The sequence below is a fragment of the Microtus ochrogaster genome, chromosome 7 (genome assembly GCF_000317375.1).
Source record: "Microtus ochrogaster isolate Prairie Vole_2 chromosome 7, MicOch1.0, whole genome shotgun sequence".
Classification (NCBI taxonomy): domain Eukaryota; kingdom Metazoa; phylum Chordata; class Mammalia; order Rodentia; family Cricetidae; genus Microtus; species Microtus ochrogaster.
Genome location: NC_022014.1, coordinates 12617873 through 12630109, shown reverse-complemented (window position 1 = coordinate 12630109; position 12237 = coordinate 12617873). Strand labels below are relative to the sequence as shown.

The 12237-nt window shown below is 45.7% G+C and overlaps 1 protein-coding gene across 2 annotated transcripts in view; it reads right to left on the bottom strand.

Moving 5' to 3' along the window:
• Snx29 (sorting nexin 29) overlaps window positions 1-12237 on the bottom strand; it is a 442208-nt gene that overhangs the window by 381478 nt on the left and 48493 nt on the right. For both annotated transcript variants that reach the window (XM_013347415.2, XM_026780573.1), the window contains one exon: window positions 1157-1337. In XM_013347415.2, coding sequence (XP_013202869.1) covers window positions 1157-1337 — 181 coding nt within the window. The remainder of the gene's footprint in view (window positions 1-1156; window positions 1338-12237) is intronic.

Below are 12237 nucleotides of genomic sequence, written 5' to 3'. Positions count from 1 at the left end.
AATTACCAATAGAAGAAACATTACAGGGTACAGGAGAGCATTGTCTAACACACACCAGTACTGAGTTTGATTTCCAGGAAAGAAAAAGTAAAGCAGAGAGAAGGGGTGGTTGGGGGGACATGACTGCAGAGGCAAAAGGGAGACCCAAAACCTGCAAACAGGTGGGAAAACTGGAATCAAAGAACTGTCAAGTGCTGATCAGAAGCCAGCTTACCGTATTAAGGACATCTCAGTGTCACCTCTAGGTCATGCCAACATGGAAGTGACTCAAGGTGGCAGAGAGGACTGACCAAGGCCACTTGGGGCATCAGGTGACATGAACTCTGTCTGGTCTTCTACCCTTACAGGGAAAATGACTGCCAGAGCAAGACACCATGACAAGGGAATCCACCAAGCTAGGATTATCTCTATGAATATTATGAGAGGCTTAGTTTTTAAGCCAGTGGCTTCTGCACCAGTTTCCGATATTGTAAGGAGCTGGCTGGCTAGAACATCTTCAGCTCGGTCTAGTGATCTCCTCCCACTGCTGAGGGGCTGCTGGATTATAGGGGCTATATGACCCTCCCCGCCAATGAGTCTGGAGAGGAAGCATCTCTGGAGGCAGAAGCCTACTCATCAGAAGAGAACATGAAGAAATAAAAGTGGCAACTTACTACAATACAGTCTGACATTCTGACCTGAGTAAACTTTATACTCAAAAAAAAAAAACACACATGAAAAATGAAGCTTTTAATAAACACAAAACACTTTCTTCCTTAATGGCCCATATTCTGAGCAGGCCTAGTCATGCAGGTCTGTAATCCCAGCAGTAGAGAAACAAGCCAGCCTCGATTACACAGTAAAATCCAGGCCAGCCTAGACTACATGTGAGACCTTGTCTCAAAATAAACAAAAGAACAAATACAGTTTCCGTCTCTTCGGTCAGTTTGGGATTGACTAAAGAATCCCAAATTAAAACTCGGTGGAGGGAGGACAATAGCTAGGCCCTGATCACAGCAAGCACTGACGGGGCGCTGGTTATGTGTGTGCTGCACAGAGCTCCTTCCAAGCACTGGCACTGGTTCTCCCACCAAGGGAATGGCTAGCAGAGCTGCAGTGGGAAGCCCCCTTCTCCCCCAGTGGAAGACTAGGGAAAAAAGCCTGTCCTGCTGGATACCTGAGCCTGGTGCGATCAGCCAGCAGCATGTGCAGGTAGCGCTCCAGGGAGTGCTCGTTGAGGGCACAGCGCAGCCAGGCCCGGCCTCGGCCCACATCCGCAGTGATGTGGTGCAGGGAGTAGAAGCGTTGCAGTTCGTGCTTGTTGAGGACCTCCTTCACGTAGAACCAGAACACAGGCTCTGGGGAGAGAGGGCAGAAGCACGTCATGGCTTACACGCTGTCATTTTCAGAGCAACGGTCCAAATGGCATTCGTTACTTCCTTAGACAGATGAAGAAGAACAAAGCAATAATCAAAAGTAAACAGGTCTCAGAACCTCCCACCCCAAGACCACCACTCCTAGATACCATTTTCAAACCTTCATTCCAGTCTTTTTTTATTGCACCTGTACAAATATCACCATTTGTGGCAGCTAAATGATGTCCCCAAACACGCTAGTCTCTGAAACCTGTGAATGTAGCCGGAAGCAGCAAAGGAGTGTTGGCAACTCTGACTATGGCAATTCCCACAGACACAACATATTAACAAGTGTCTTCATAAGAAGACAGAGAAACTGACCCACAGGGAAAAGGCCATGTGGCTAGGGAAGCAAAGATTAGAATGCTGGCAGCCGGCAGCAGCAAAAGCTGAGAGAGGTGAGAATGGTGGCGACCCTGCAGTGTCAGCAGAACCAGCCTGCCACTGTCATCTTGACCTGTCAGGCCAATGAAACTGACCTCAGACTTGCAGCTCCAGGACTATGAGAATAAGTCTCTGTAAGCCGGATATGCTATCATGCATCTGCAGTCCTGGCTAATCAAGAAGCTGAGGCAAAGAGTGTGGTTTGAGCCAAGGAGTTCAAAGCTAGCCTGGGCAACAGAGCAAGATCCTATTTCAACAACAACAACAACAAAGAAGTACATTGTATAGTGTATGATTGTATGTGTATACATATAATTCTATATCTTGATTCAGTTTTTTTCTCCCCCCCTTTGGTGTGTTTGATTGGTTTTTGGTTTATCAAGACAGGGTTTCTCTGTGTAACAGCCCTGGTTGTCCTGGTACTAACTCTGCAGACCAGGATGGTCTCGAACTCATAGAGATCTGTCTGCCTCTGCCTCCCAAGTGCTAAGATAAAAGGTGTGTGCCACCACAGCCTGGTTTGATTCAGTTTTTTCTAAATCATGAACATTTTCCAGATTCTAAGGGTCTCAGAACAATTTTGTGTTGTTTCATATTCACCCAGTGTTCTGAATACTGAACGTGATTTTTGGCAGCTTCCTGGTAGGATATAATTTAGATCTATCTTGATTACAAAGAATTCACTACATTGCTGTTTCCCCTCACACACACACACACACACACACACACACACACACACACACACACACACACAAACCCTTGATCATGAATAATCACCCTCATTTCTATATCCCCAGGAGAGCTTCCCAAATGGTCAACTATTTGGTATAATGTCAGGAACAAATTTAAGGTTACGGGAAGGCTAAATAAGGCTTGTTGAACCACAGATAGCCATTCTTACTGGTATCTCTTCAAGGCTACCTTTCTTATCCACATTACAAATTATTTGGGAGTTGAAATTTTAGTGTATACCTCATTTTGTGACGAATTTTCTTTACAACATTGACTCATTGACACTTTCTCATGCTATTGTCAGAACTACAATGACAGCCGTTAGCCACTGAGTATTAACTGTACACCAGTCATTATCACAAATTTCATAAGTGACCTCACTCGAACCAAGGCCATTTTATTCAAAGCAAGGCCTGGACAAGTTTCACCTTGTCCAGTTCAACCGTGGAGGGGTGGGGGTGGTGCACGCCTTTAATGCCAGCACTCAGGAGGCAGGGGAAGGCGGATCTCTTGAGCTCGAGACCAGCCTGATCTACAGAGCGAGTTCCAGAACAGGCTCCAAAGCTACAGAGAAATCCTGTCTTGAAAAACCAAACAATACCCCCAAAAAAGCAGCATACATGAGCTGGAATGTGGTTCCTAACACAAGCCACTCAAATCATATTTGCTTCTGTTGCCTTCAAAACGAGCATGTTTACAACTGCTTGATTTATTTCTAAGTGGAGCAGAGCCAAACAGGTTCATAGGCCCCTCTGAGAACATTAAAGTCATTGAGGTTTCCTTCCTGATTAAGAAGTTCACTCTAACTCTTCAGTTCAACTGACCTAGGTAAACTGTATCATTCTAGTGAGTTTCATCTTTGAGAGGCATTTAGTCCAACACACCGGACAAATGAGTGACAAGATCATTCAGTCACATGGCCACAGAGCCATGCTGAACCTCAGATTCCTCTCCCATGAGCACAGAATAGGTGGGTCTGGAACTATGGGCTCACTGGAGAAAAGGGCAGGTAAGTGTTGAGCACAAGGCCAGGCCAACCAACCAACAATGGCAGCCTGAAGCAAGATAACCAACACCCATGGCTGGCGAAAAAGAGGCACTGTGTAACCTCTCTCTCCCTTTCTGGGTTAGTAGCACCTAAATGTATAGATGTAAGAATTCTGAACTCTAGTTGTCAGGCTAGGTGACCAGAGCCTTTACAGATGAGCCATCTCCCCCAGCTCATTCTTCAGAACAAACTTCCCAGGAGAAAATGCAGTTCACCCTCAGTCCTCAGGTAGGAAACTCATCAAACACATGCCCAGAAGAGGCTGTGCCCCTGCTGTGCCTCCAGGAGGGAGGGAGCTCTGAAGACAAAGCTTAGGAAAGTCCTGAAAGTTTCTGGATTCACAGGGCCCCATCCAAAGTCATAATGAGGAAGACTCTTTAATGGAGCTGCCGCAATCTGGACAGAAGCACAGGACGTGCAGCTTTGTCGAGGGTGACTTTTCTACCACACATTCCCCTGAGTCAGCCATGATTCTATAAGTAACCCCAATAAACTGTGGTTCATCAAACTAGACTTAGGTGCAATCACTTTTTGGCCTGTTGTCAGTTCCCTATGGCTGTGAAAAGACATTTGTTTATGCCCAGGGAAAGTTACATTCAAACACCAGAACAGGGGATTCTGGGGAGCACACTACCCTCTGTAGAAATAGGAGCGGCGGGCTGCGTCCCGGCACCCGGCCGCCCACATGGCTAGCTCTACCCGAAATAATTACACGGACACTGTGTTCATTTAATCACCGCTTGGCCCTTTAGCTCTAGCCCTTACTGGCTAATTCTGATATCCCGATCAACCCATCTCTAATAATCTGTGAGCACCGGTCTTAGTGAGCACCGGTCTTACCGGGAGTGTATCTTCCCAGGAGCGGGGAGCATGGCGTCTCTCTGAGGCATCTGCTCCCGAGAGCAGAGCTGTGGAGTCTGACCTCACTTCCTCTTCCTCCCAGCATTCTGCTCTGTTTACTCCTCCCTCCTGTTTTAACCTATCAGGGCAAGCAGCTTCTTTATTTAATTAACCAATGACCTTCCTCCATCAACCCTCAGCCACCAAGTGACTCTCCCTCTGACCTTGAACACCAGTAGCACTTTACAGTGAAGAGCGTTTTGCTCACCCTGAGGATCCTTTCCAAGCCTGTCGAAGCTGCGCTGATGAAAAAAACGATTATCCCAGCAGGGTTCCACTTCAGAATTAATGTGGTCTATTTAAAGCGCAGTTCGCCTACTGTTTAATGCAAGCGGTGGCCATAATTTAATTTGGAAATCTATACCAATCTGCTTTGAAATGTGGGGTAAGTTCCAGAGGCATGCCAGGCTTCCACTCCTCAGAGCACTGAAGCCAGCTGCCAGGAAGAAGAGAGCCAGGAAGGGGTGCCAAAGTGAGCTGTCTGAGGGTTGTGTTTGCAGCTGACTAACAACAGCTTTTAGCAGTTTCTAACAGGCCTCGGCTTTTACTGGCAATGCCAAGACGTCATATCTTCCATAGGTACAGAGGACAAAGTGCTTGATGAGCAAGAGGAGGGCCCAAGTTCAGATCTCCAGCACCCACATTACAAAGCCAGAGGTGCAGCTAGACATGGTGGTGTATGCCTTTAATTCCAGCACTTAGAAGGCAGATGCAGATGGACCTCTGTGAGTCAAAGCTAACCTGGTCTATGTATGGTGTTCAGGCCAGCCAGAATACAGGGGTGCACCTATAACCCCTGCAGTGGAAAGGCAGTGACAGGAAGGTCCCTGGGACAGCTGGTCAGCCATTCTACCCCAATCGGTGAGCTCCAGCTTCTCAAAAACTAAGGCAAAAGGCAATTAAGGAAGACACTTGACCTTACCTGTGGCCTGCACAAATGTACACACGCACACACAAAATGTGAAATAACATATAAAATGTGTCTACGAGTTGACTCAATCCGTGTCAGCCACAGCAAGCATGCCTGTTGAATAAGGTGTTCAATGGTAAGCAGCAATTGATACTCATCATTACAGTACAGCAAAGCCTAGCACAAAAGTGCCCAACAGCATCCTCCCCTTGCTCTGGATGCCCTTTCTTTCCCACAACAAACATGCCCCGTGTGGTTCCCTATGATGCTGCCCTGACCTCTTCCACCCCCAGTAGTGACAGGTCCTACAAGTTGGGAGATAGACTACATTAGAGTGTCCATTTCTATGACACAGCTTCATCCCACTCCTGTTTTAGGTCTGAGCTCTTCATGGTAAAGGGGTTAAAGTCTCCCACTCCCACAAGTGAGTTTAGGTTTCAGTTCTCTGAGAAGGACAAAACAGGTGTCCCTCCCACAAAGGGCCATTTATCTATAATGCCCTTGCATTCGGAGTTGAGGCCTGAGCCAGCCTCACAATATCTCAAGGACAAATCCAGCAGTCCCTTCTGAGTCATGTCCAAGCTTGTGCAAGTATATCCAAAGACAATAAGACTAAAGTTCAGCCAATAAAAAGGATACTAGCGAACTGCTGCTTGTTTAGCCAATTATGTATGAGATGACATAGCTGTCCCTGAAACTCTCTTAGTTGTGTTTAAAAGGAGCCTACACACTCCTCTGGGGTCAACGCCATTTTGTACAGGAGAATGACCCCACATGCATGCAGAAATATTAATAAATGTTCTTTACTTTTACATATGATTTGAGACAGGAGTCCCCTTCGATATTTCCTCAGACCCTACAATGGAATATTCCTTTTTTAAAAATTGATATCTATTGAGCTCTACATTTTTCTCTGCTTCCCTCCCTGCCTCTCCCCTACCCACTTCAACCCTACCCCAAGGTCCCCATGCTCCCAATTTACTCAGGACATTGCCTTTTTCTACTTTCTACTTACCATGTAGATTATATCTATGTAAGTCTTTCTTAGTATCCACATTGTTGTCTAAGTTCTCTGGGATTGTGGTTTGCAGGCTGGCTTTCTTTGCTTTATGTTTAAAAACCACCTATAGGCCGGGCGGTGGTGGCACACGCCTTTAATCCCAGCACTTGGGAGGCAGAGGCAGCCGGATCTCTATGAGTTCAAGACCAGCCTGGTCTACAGAGCTAGTTCCAGGATAGGCTCCAAAGCCACAGAGAAACCCTGTCTCGAAAAAACCAAAAAATAAAAAATTTAAAAAAATTAAAAAAAATAAAAACCACCTATGAGTGAGTTCATGTGATAATTGTCTTTCTGTGTCTGGATTACCTCACTCAAAATAATGTCTTCTAGTTCCATCCATTTTCCTGCAAAATTCAAGCTGTTGTTATTTTTTTCTGCTGTGTAGTATTCCATTGTATAAATGTACCACATTTTTCTTATCCATTCTTCAATAGAGGGGCATTTAGGTTGTTTCCAGGTTCTGGCTATGACAAATAAAGCTGCCATGAACATAGTTGAGCACATGTCCTTGTGGCACGATTGAGCATCCTTTGGATATATATCCAAAAGTGGTATTATTGGGTCTTGGGGAAGGTTGTTTCCTAATTTTCTGAGAAATTGCCACACTGACTTCCAAAGGGGTTGTACCAGCTTGCATTCCCACCAGCAATGCAGAAGTGTTCACTTTTCCTCACAACCTCTCCAGCATAAGTTGTCATCAGTGTTTTTGATCTTGGCCATTCTTACAGGTGTAAGATGGAATCTTGGAGTTGTTTTGATTTGCATTTCTCTGATGACTAAGGATGTTGAACATTTCCTTAAGTGTCTTTTAGCCATTTTAGATTCCTCTGTTGAGAGTTCTCTGCTTAGGTCTGTACTCCATTATTTTGTTGGATTATGTGATCTTCTGGTGTCCAATTTTTTGAGTGCTTTGTATATTTTGGAGATCAGACCTCTGTGTGATGTGGGGTTAGTGAAGATCTTTTCCCATTCTGTAGGCTGTCGTTTTGTCTTATTGACCGTGTCCTTTGCTTTACAGAAGATTTTCAGTTTCAGGAGGTCCCATTTATTGTTTCTCTCAGTGTCTGTACTGCTGGGGTTCTATTTAGGAAGTGGTTTCCTGTGCCAATGCGTTCAAGTGTACTTCCCACTTTCTCTTCTATAAGGTTCAACGTAGCTGGCTTTATGTTGAGGTCTTTGATCCATTTGGACTTGAGTTTTGTGCATGGTGATAGATGTGGGTCTGTTTTCATTTTTTTACATGTTGGTATCCACTTATGCCAGCACCACTTGTTAAATATGCTTTCTTCTTTCCATTTGATATTTTTTGCTTCTTTATCAAATATCAGGTGTTCAAAGATGTGTGGATTGATATCGGTCCTCCTGTCTGTTCTTATGCCAATACCAGGCTGTTTTCAGTACTGTAGCTCTGTAGTAGAGTTTGAAGTCAGGGATTATGATGCCTCCAGAAGTTCTTTTATTGTAAAGGATTGTTTTGGCTATCATGGGTTTTTTGGTTTTCCAAATGGAGTACCGTTCTTTCAAGGTCTTTGAAGAATTTTGCTGGGATTTTGATGGGCACAATGGAATATTCTTTACATTAATTTTGATATTTTAAAATATGTATATATGTATGTGCACAGGGCTATGTGCATGTAAATGCAGGTGTCCACAGAAGTCAGAGATGTCAAATCCCCCTGGAACTGAAGTTACAAGTGGTTGTGAGTTGTCCAAACTGGGCACTAGGTCCTCTGCAAAGAGAAGTACATTCTCTTAACCTGTGATCCATCTCTCCAGATGTGATGACATAGGGTTCGTTCATCTGATGCTTATGAGCAATCTGCACAAGACTGATGCCCCTGACTTCCTCCAGACCTGGAGTACAGCTCTCCTCCCGACCTAGGATACAGCTCTCCTCCCTACCTGGAGTACAGCTCTCTTCCAGGCCTGGGGGTACATCTCTCCTCCAGGCCTGAGGTACAGCTCTCATCCAGGCCTGGGGTACAGCTCTCCTCCATGCCTGGGGGTTGGGAGAGACAGCCCACAGAGCAACAGCTGTCCTCCAGAGCCTGAGTGATGGGCGGGAAACAGGCCACTAAGCAACAAGTCCCTTTCAGTGCTGGGAAGGAGTACAACTGAGCAAGGTAAAAGCACAGTATGAATTGAAGTAATGTATCATCAAATTCTAAGTACAATGTTTTGGAGTAGAATATTTGTTTAGCTATGTAAAGATGTATTATATTTGTTTGTGTTGCAGAATAACTGTTTATGTACAAATGTGTTGCATTTGTTTAACTATGTAAAGATGTGTTGCTTTTGTTTATGCTGCATTAGTTTAACTATGTAAAGATGAGTTGCTGTTTCACCTTTCCTGCCTAAGGTACCTGATTGGTCTAATAAAAAGCTGAACAGCCAATAGCTAGGCAGAGGAGGGAAAGGCATGGCTGATAGACACAGAGAAAATGGGAGCCAGCCAGCCAGTCAGGGGTCAGCCAGCCAAGGTCAGGGACCAGCCAGGGATCAGCCAACCAGGGAGGGGTCAACCAGACAGACAAAGAAGAAGTAGGAAATTAGAACATATAAAACGAAAGAAATGTAAAAAGCCACGAGGCAAAACGTAGATGAAGAAAATCGGGCAAAATTAAGTTATAAGAGTTAGTGGGACAAGCATATGTGTGCATAAGGCCAAGCATTCATAACTAATAAGTCTCCATGTCATGATTTAAGGGCTGTTAGTCCAAGAATGCCTGCTACATATGATGTCCAACATGGGGTTCATATTTCTACATAGGGCCTGAGAAACCTGGGGGTGGCGGGGGGCAGAGAAAAAGGAAAAGTCAAATCAGACATTTTCTCCCACCATATGAATCCCAGTGACCAAACTCAGGCCCCCATGTTGGTCAACCACCTTCTAGTGTATGTCCTGCGGCACTGTCTACTCGCGGTCTGGTGTGGCCAGCAGGACTATCTATTTCTAGAACTTTTCATCATCCCAAACAGAACCTCCTTCATTAAATAACTCCCCCAGCCTTTGGGAGCTTCAACTTCTGCCTGTACATTGGACTATTCCAAGCACCTCTGTCAGTGGCTCTATGGTATTTGTCTGTTTATGACTTAGTACAATGTTTTTGAAGGTTCTTCGACATTATGGCATGTATTACTGTATTAGTGCATAATTCCTTAGTTTTTCCACCATGCCCAACTTTTCACTCCCCATGGCTATGTGAAAAAATCAAAAACATGCTGAACAGTTTAGAAAATAGGAATATGTTTGTGTATGTGTATATATATATCATTCCTGTTATTTTTTGTATGTGTGATGTGTAAGTGGTACATGTGTGTTGTGTGTGAACATACAGGTATGCAAATGTTCATACACATATGTGCACCTGTGTACATACAAAGAGGCAGAGAAGGACGCAGGGTGCCATGTCTCATTGCCCTCTGCCTTTGAGACAAGGCTGGCAGTTAGCAAGTCCCAGCAATCTGCTAGTTTCTGCCCAACACGACACTGGCATGACAGCTACACGGACTTTTTACATGGATCCTACCTATTTGAACTCAGGCTCTCATGCTTACATGGGTACCTAGCCATCTCCCTAACCCCAGAAAGCAGGGCTTCTAAAACTCACGACTCGTCTCCTTTTAGATGGTATTTCATCTAAAGATGTCTGAAGAGACATATTCATCCTGAGAGGAGTAAAGGGCCCATAAAACTTCCACGCTGATAATCATGTCTAAAAATTGACAACTCAAGTCAATATGAGCCTTCTTCATTCATGACACATCAAAAATAAATTTTGAAAGAGCCAGTGGTCACAACATCCCCAAGAGACCTTAGTCCAGATATACCAGACTGGATATATATTGGTATATACTGGGGGCTGAGCCTAGGCACAGGCTAGGCAAGCACTGTGCCACATCATAGAGACAGGACCTCCTCTGAACTTGCAATCCTCCTGCCTTAGCACCCAGACTTTAACATACAGGGAACTACTCATGCGCTCATGTCCCTTGCACTGGCACTGACTCTGTGTCACCAAGATGTCAAGGCTCCTCCCTGGACCCCTGAACACCCTCATAATCTAGGCGCCCATGGGTTGAGGTCTAGCATGCTTATAGCTCTCCTGTGAGGCCAGATATTCTTTACCTCCGCTAGCCACTCTGTCAGTAACCCTGGACACAGCTGGTATTCCCCCAAGCCACACTGTGGGCAGACATTCTTCCGAGGCCTCTTTCACCAGAAGTAGATTTGCACATTCATGACAATAACAGCAAACCCCAAGAAGGAACTGAAAGCCCGGCACAGAGGGGAGTGTGGCAGAGCGGACTTCCCCTCCCATCCAGGCTGTCCCAGCACATGCAGCTTCCTCAGAAATCAGTGTTCTATAGAAATGCAGTCACTGCCCAAGGGGACTCAGTAAAGCAGAACATAAACTCTGCTCTGAGTGAAGTGCAGTGGACCATTTTCAAAAACCCCACCGAGGTGCCAGAAGCCAGTGCGTGGGGACAGCAGAGGGCAGGGGTGGCTTCCCAGGAAAACTAGCGCTTTGCCTGAGTCATGATTTTGACATGGATGGTCCTTGGTCACCTCTAGGATGTACATACTCTAAGCTACAGGATAAGTGAAGCTGGAGCCTGCTCCTTCCCTCCCGGGAAAAGCAACAGGACACACCACTGGGAGGCTTCACCAGGACTGTTGAGGCAGAGTCAGGGTGAACTGGGTAGGGAGCTCAAGGAAAGAAAATTCCTGAAGTGAACCCATTAAAACCACAGTGAGATAGCACTTCATGTCCATTTGAACGGCTACTAGTTTCTGTGGGGGGTAGTTGTAGTATTTTAGTTAGTTTGTTTGTTTTTTCAAGACAGGGATTCTCTATGTACTCTTGACTGTCCTGGAAGTCTCTCTGTAGAGCAGTCTGGCCTTGAACACATAGTTCTGCCTGCTTCTGCCTCCTAAGCACTGAGATTAAAGGTGTGTGCCAGCACCAGCTGGATTTGTGGGGTGTTTTAAGGCAAAGAAAGAGATATGGAGACATGAAGGAATAAGAGCAGGACTTGTTGAGAAGAAAGGACAGGGATGGGAATGAGTGAGACACTATGGAAAGGGTCTGCTGCACTCAGCATCTGGAGGGTGTGAGCCTCAGCCTCTCTTTGCTGCTGAGTGGGATGCAGCGCTAGGAGAACAAGGAATGCAGTGTTGCCTCCAGAGAGACTGCTCAGCAGGGGAAGGCGCTGACCTGGCAACCTGAGTTCCAGCACTGGACCCAGTGGAGGAAGGAAGGAGAGAACTGAATCCAAGTTGTCATCTGACCTCCAAACACACAATGCTGCATCCCCATGCTCGCTCTCTCTCTCCTCTCTCTCTCTCTCTTTCTCTCTCTCTCTCTAAGTGGTGGGTCGTAGCCATACCCACTTGTATATGGACACTAAGAATCTGAACTCTTCTTGCTCATGCAGCAAGCACTTTCCACTCCACCCCTCGCCAGCCCCGATTCTCACAGATGGTTTAGGAGTATTCTAGTTGCTCTTCCTGTTGATAAAATGCCCTGACCAAAGTGACTCAAGGACAGAAAGGTTTACTCTGGTACTGTCCACCAAGGTGGCAGCAGCCTGCCCTGGGTAGTCACCACCCTGCATCCCTCAGGAAAGGGACAGCAAGGACTGCACTCAGTTGCCTCCTTTTCACTCTGCCCCAAACCAAGCTCTTAGGATGCTGCAGCCCACAGTTAGGGTGGGGCTCCCCCTCCATCTAACATAATCAAAAACCCCTCACAGGCCTGCCCAGAGGCTCATCTCCCATGGACTCTTTTTTTTTTTTTTTTTTTTT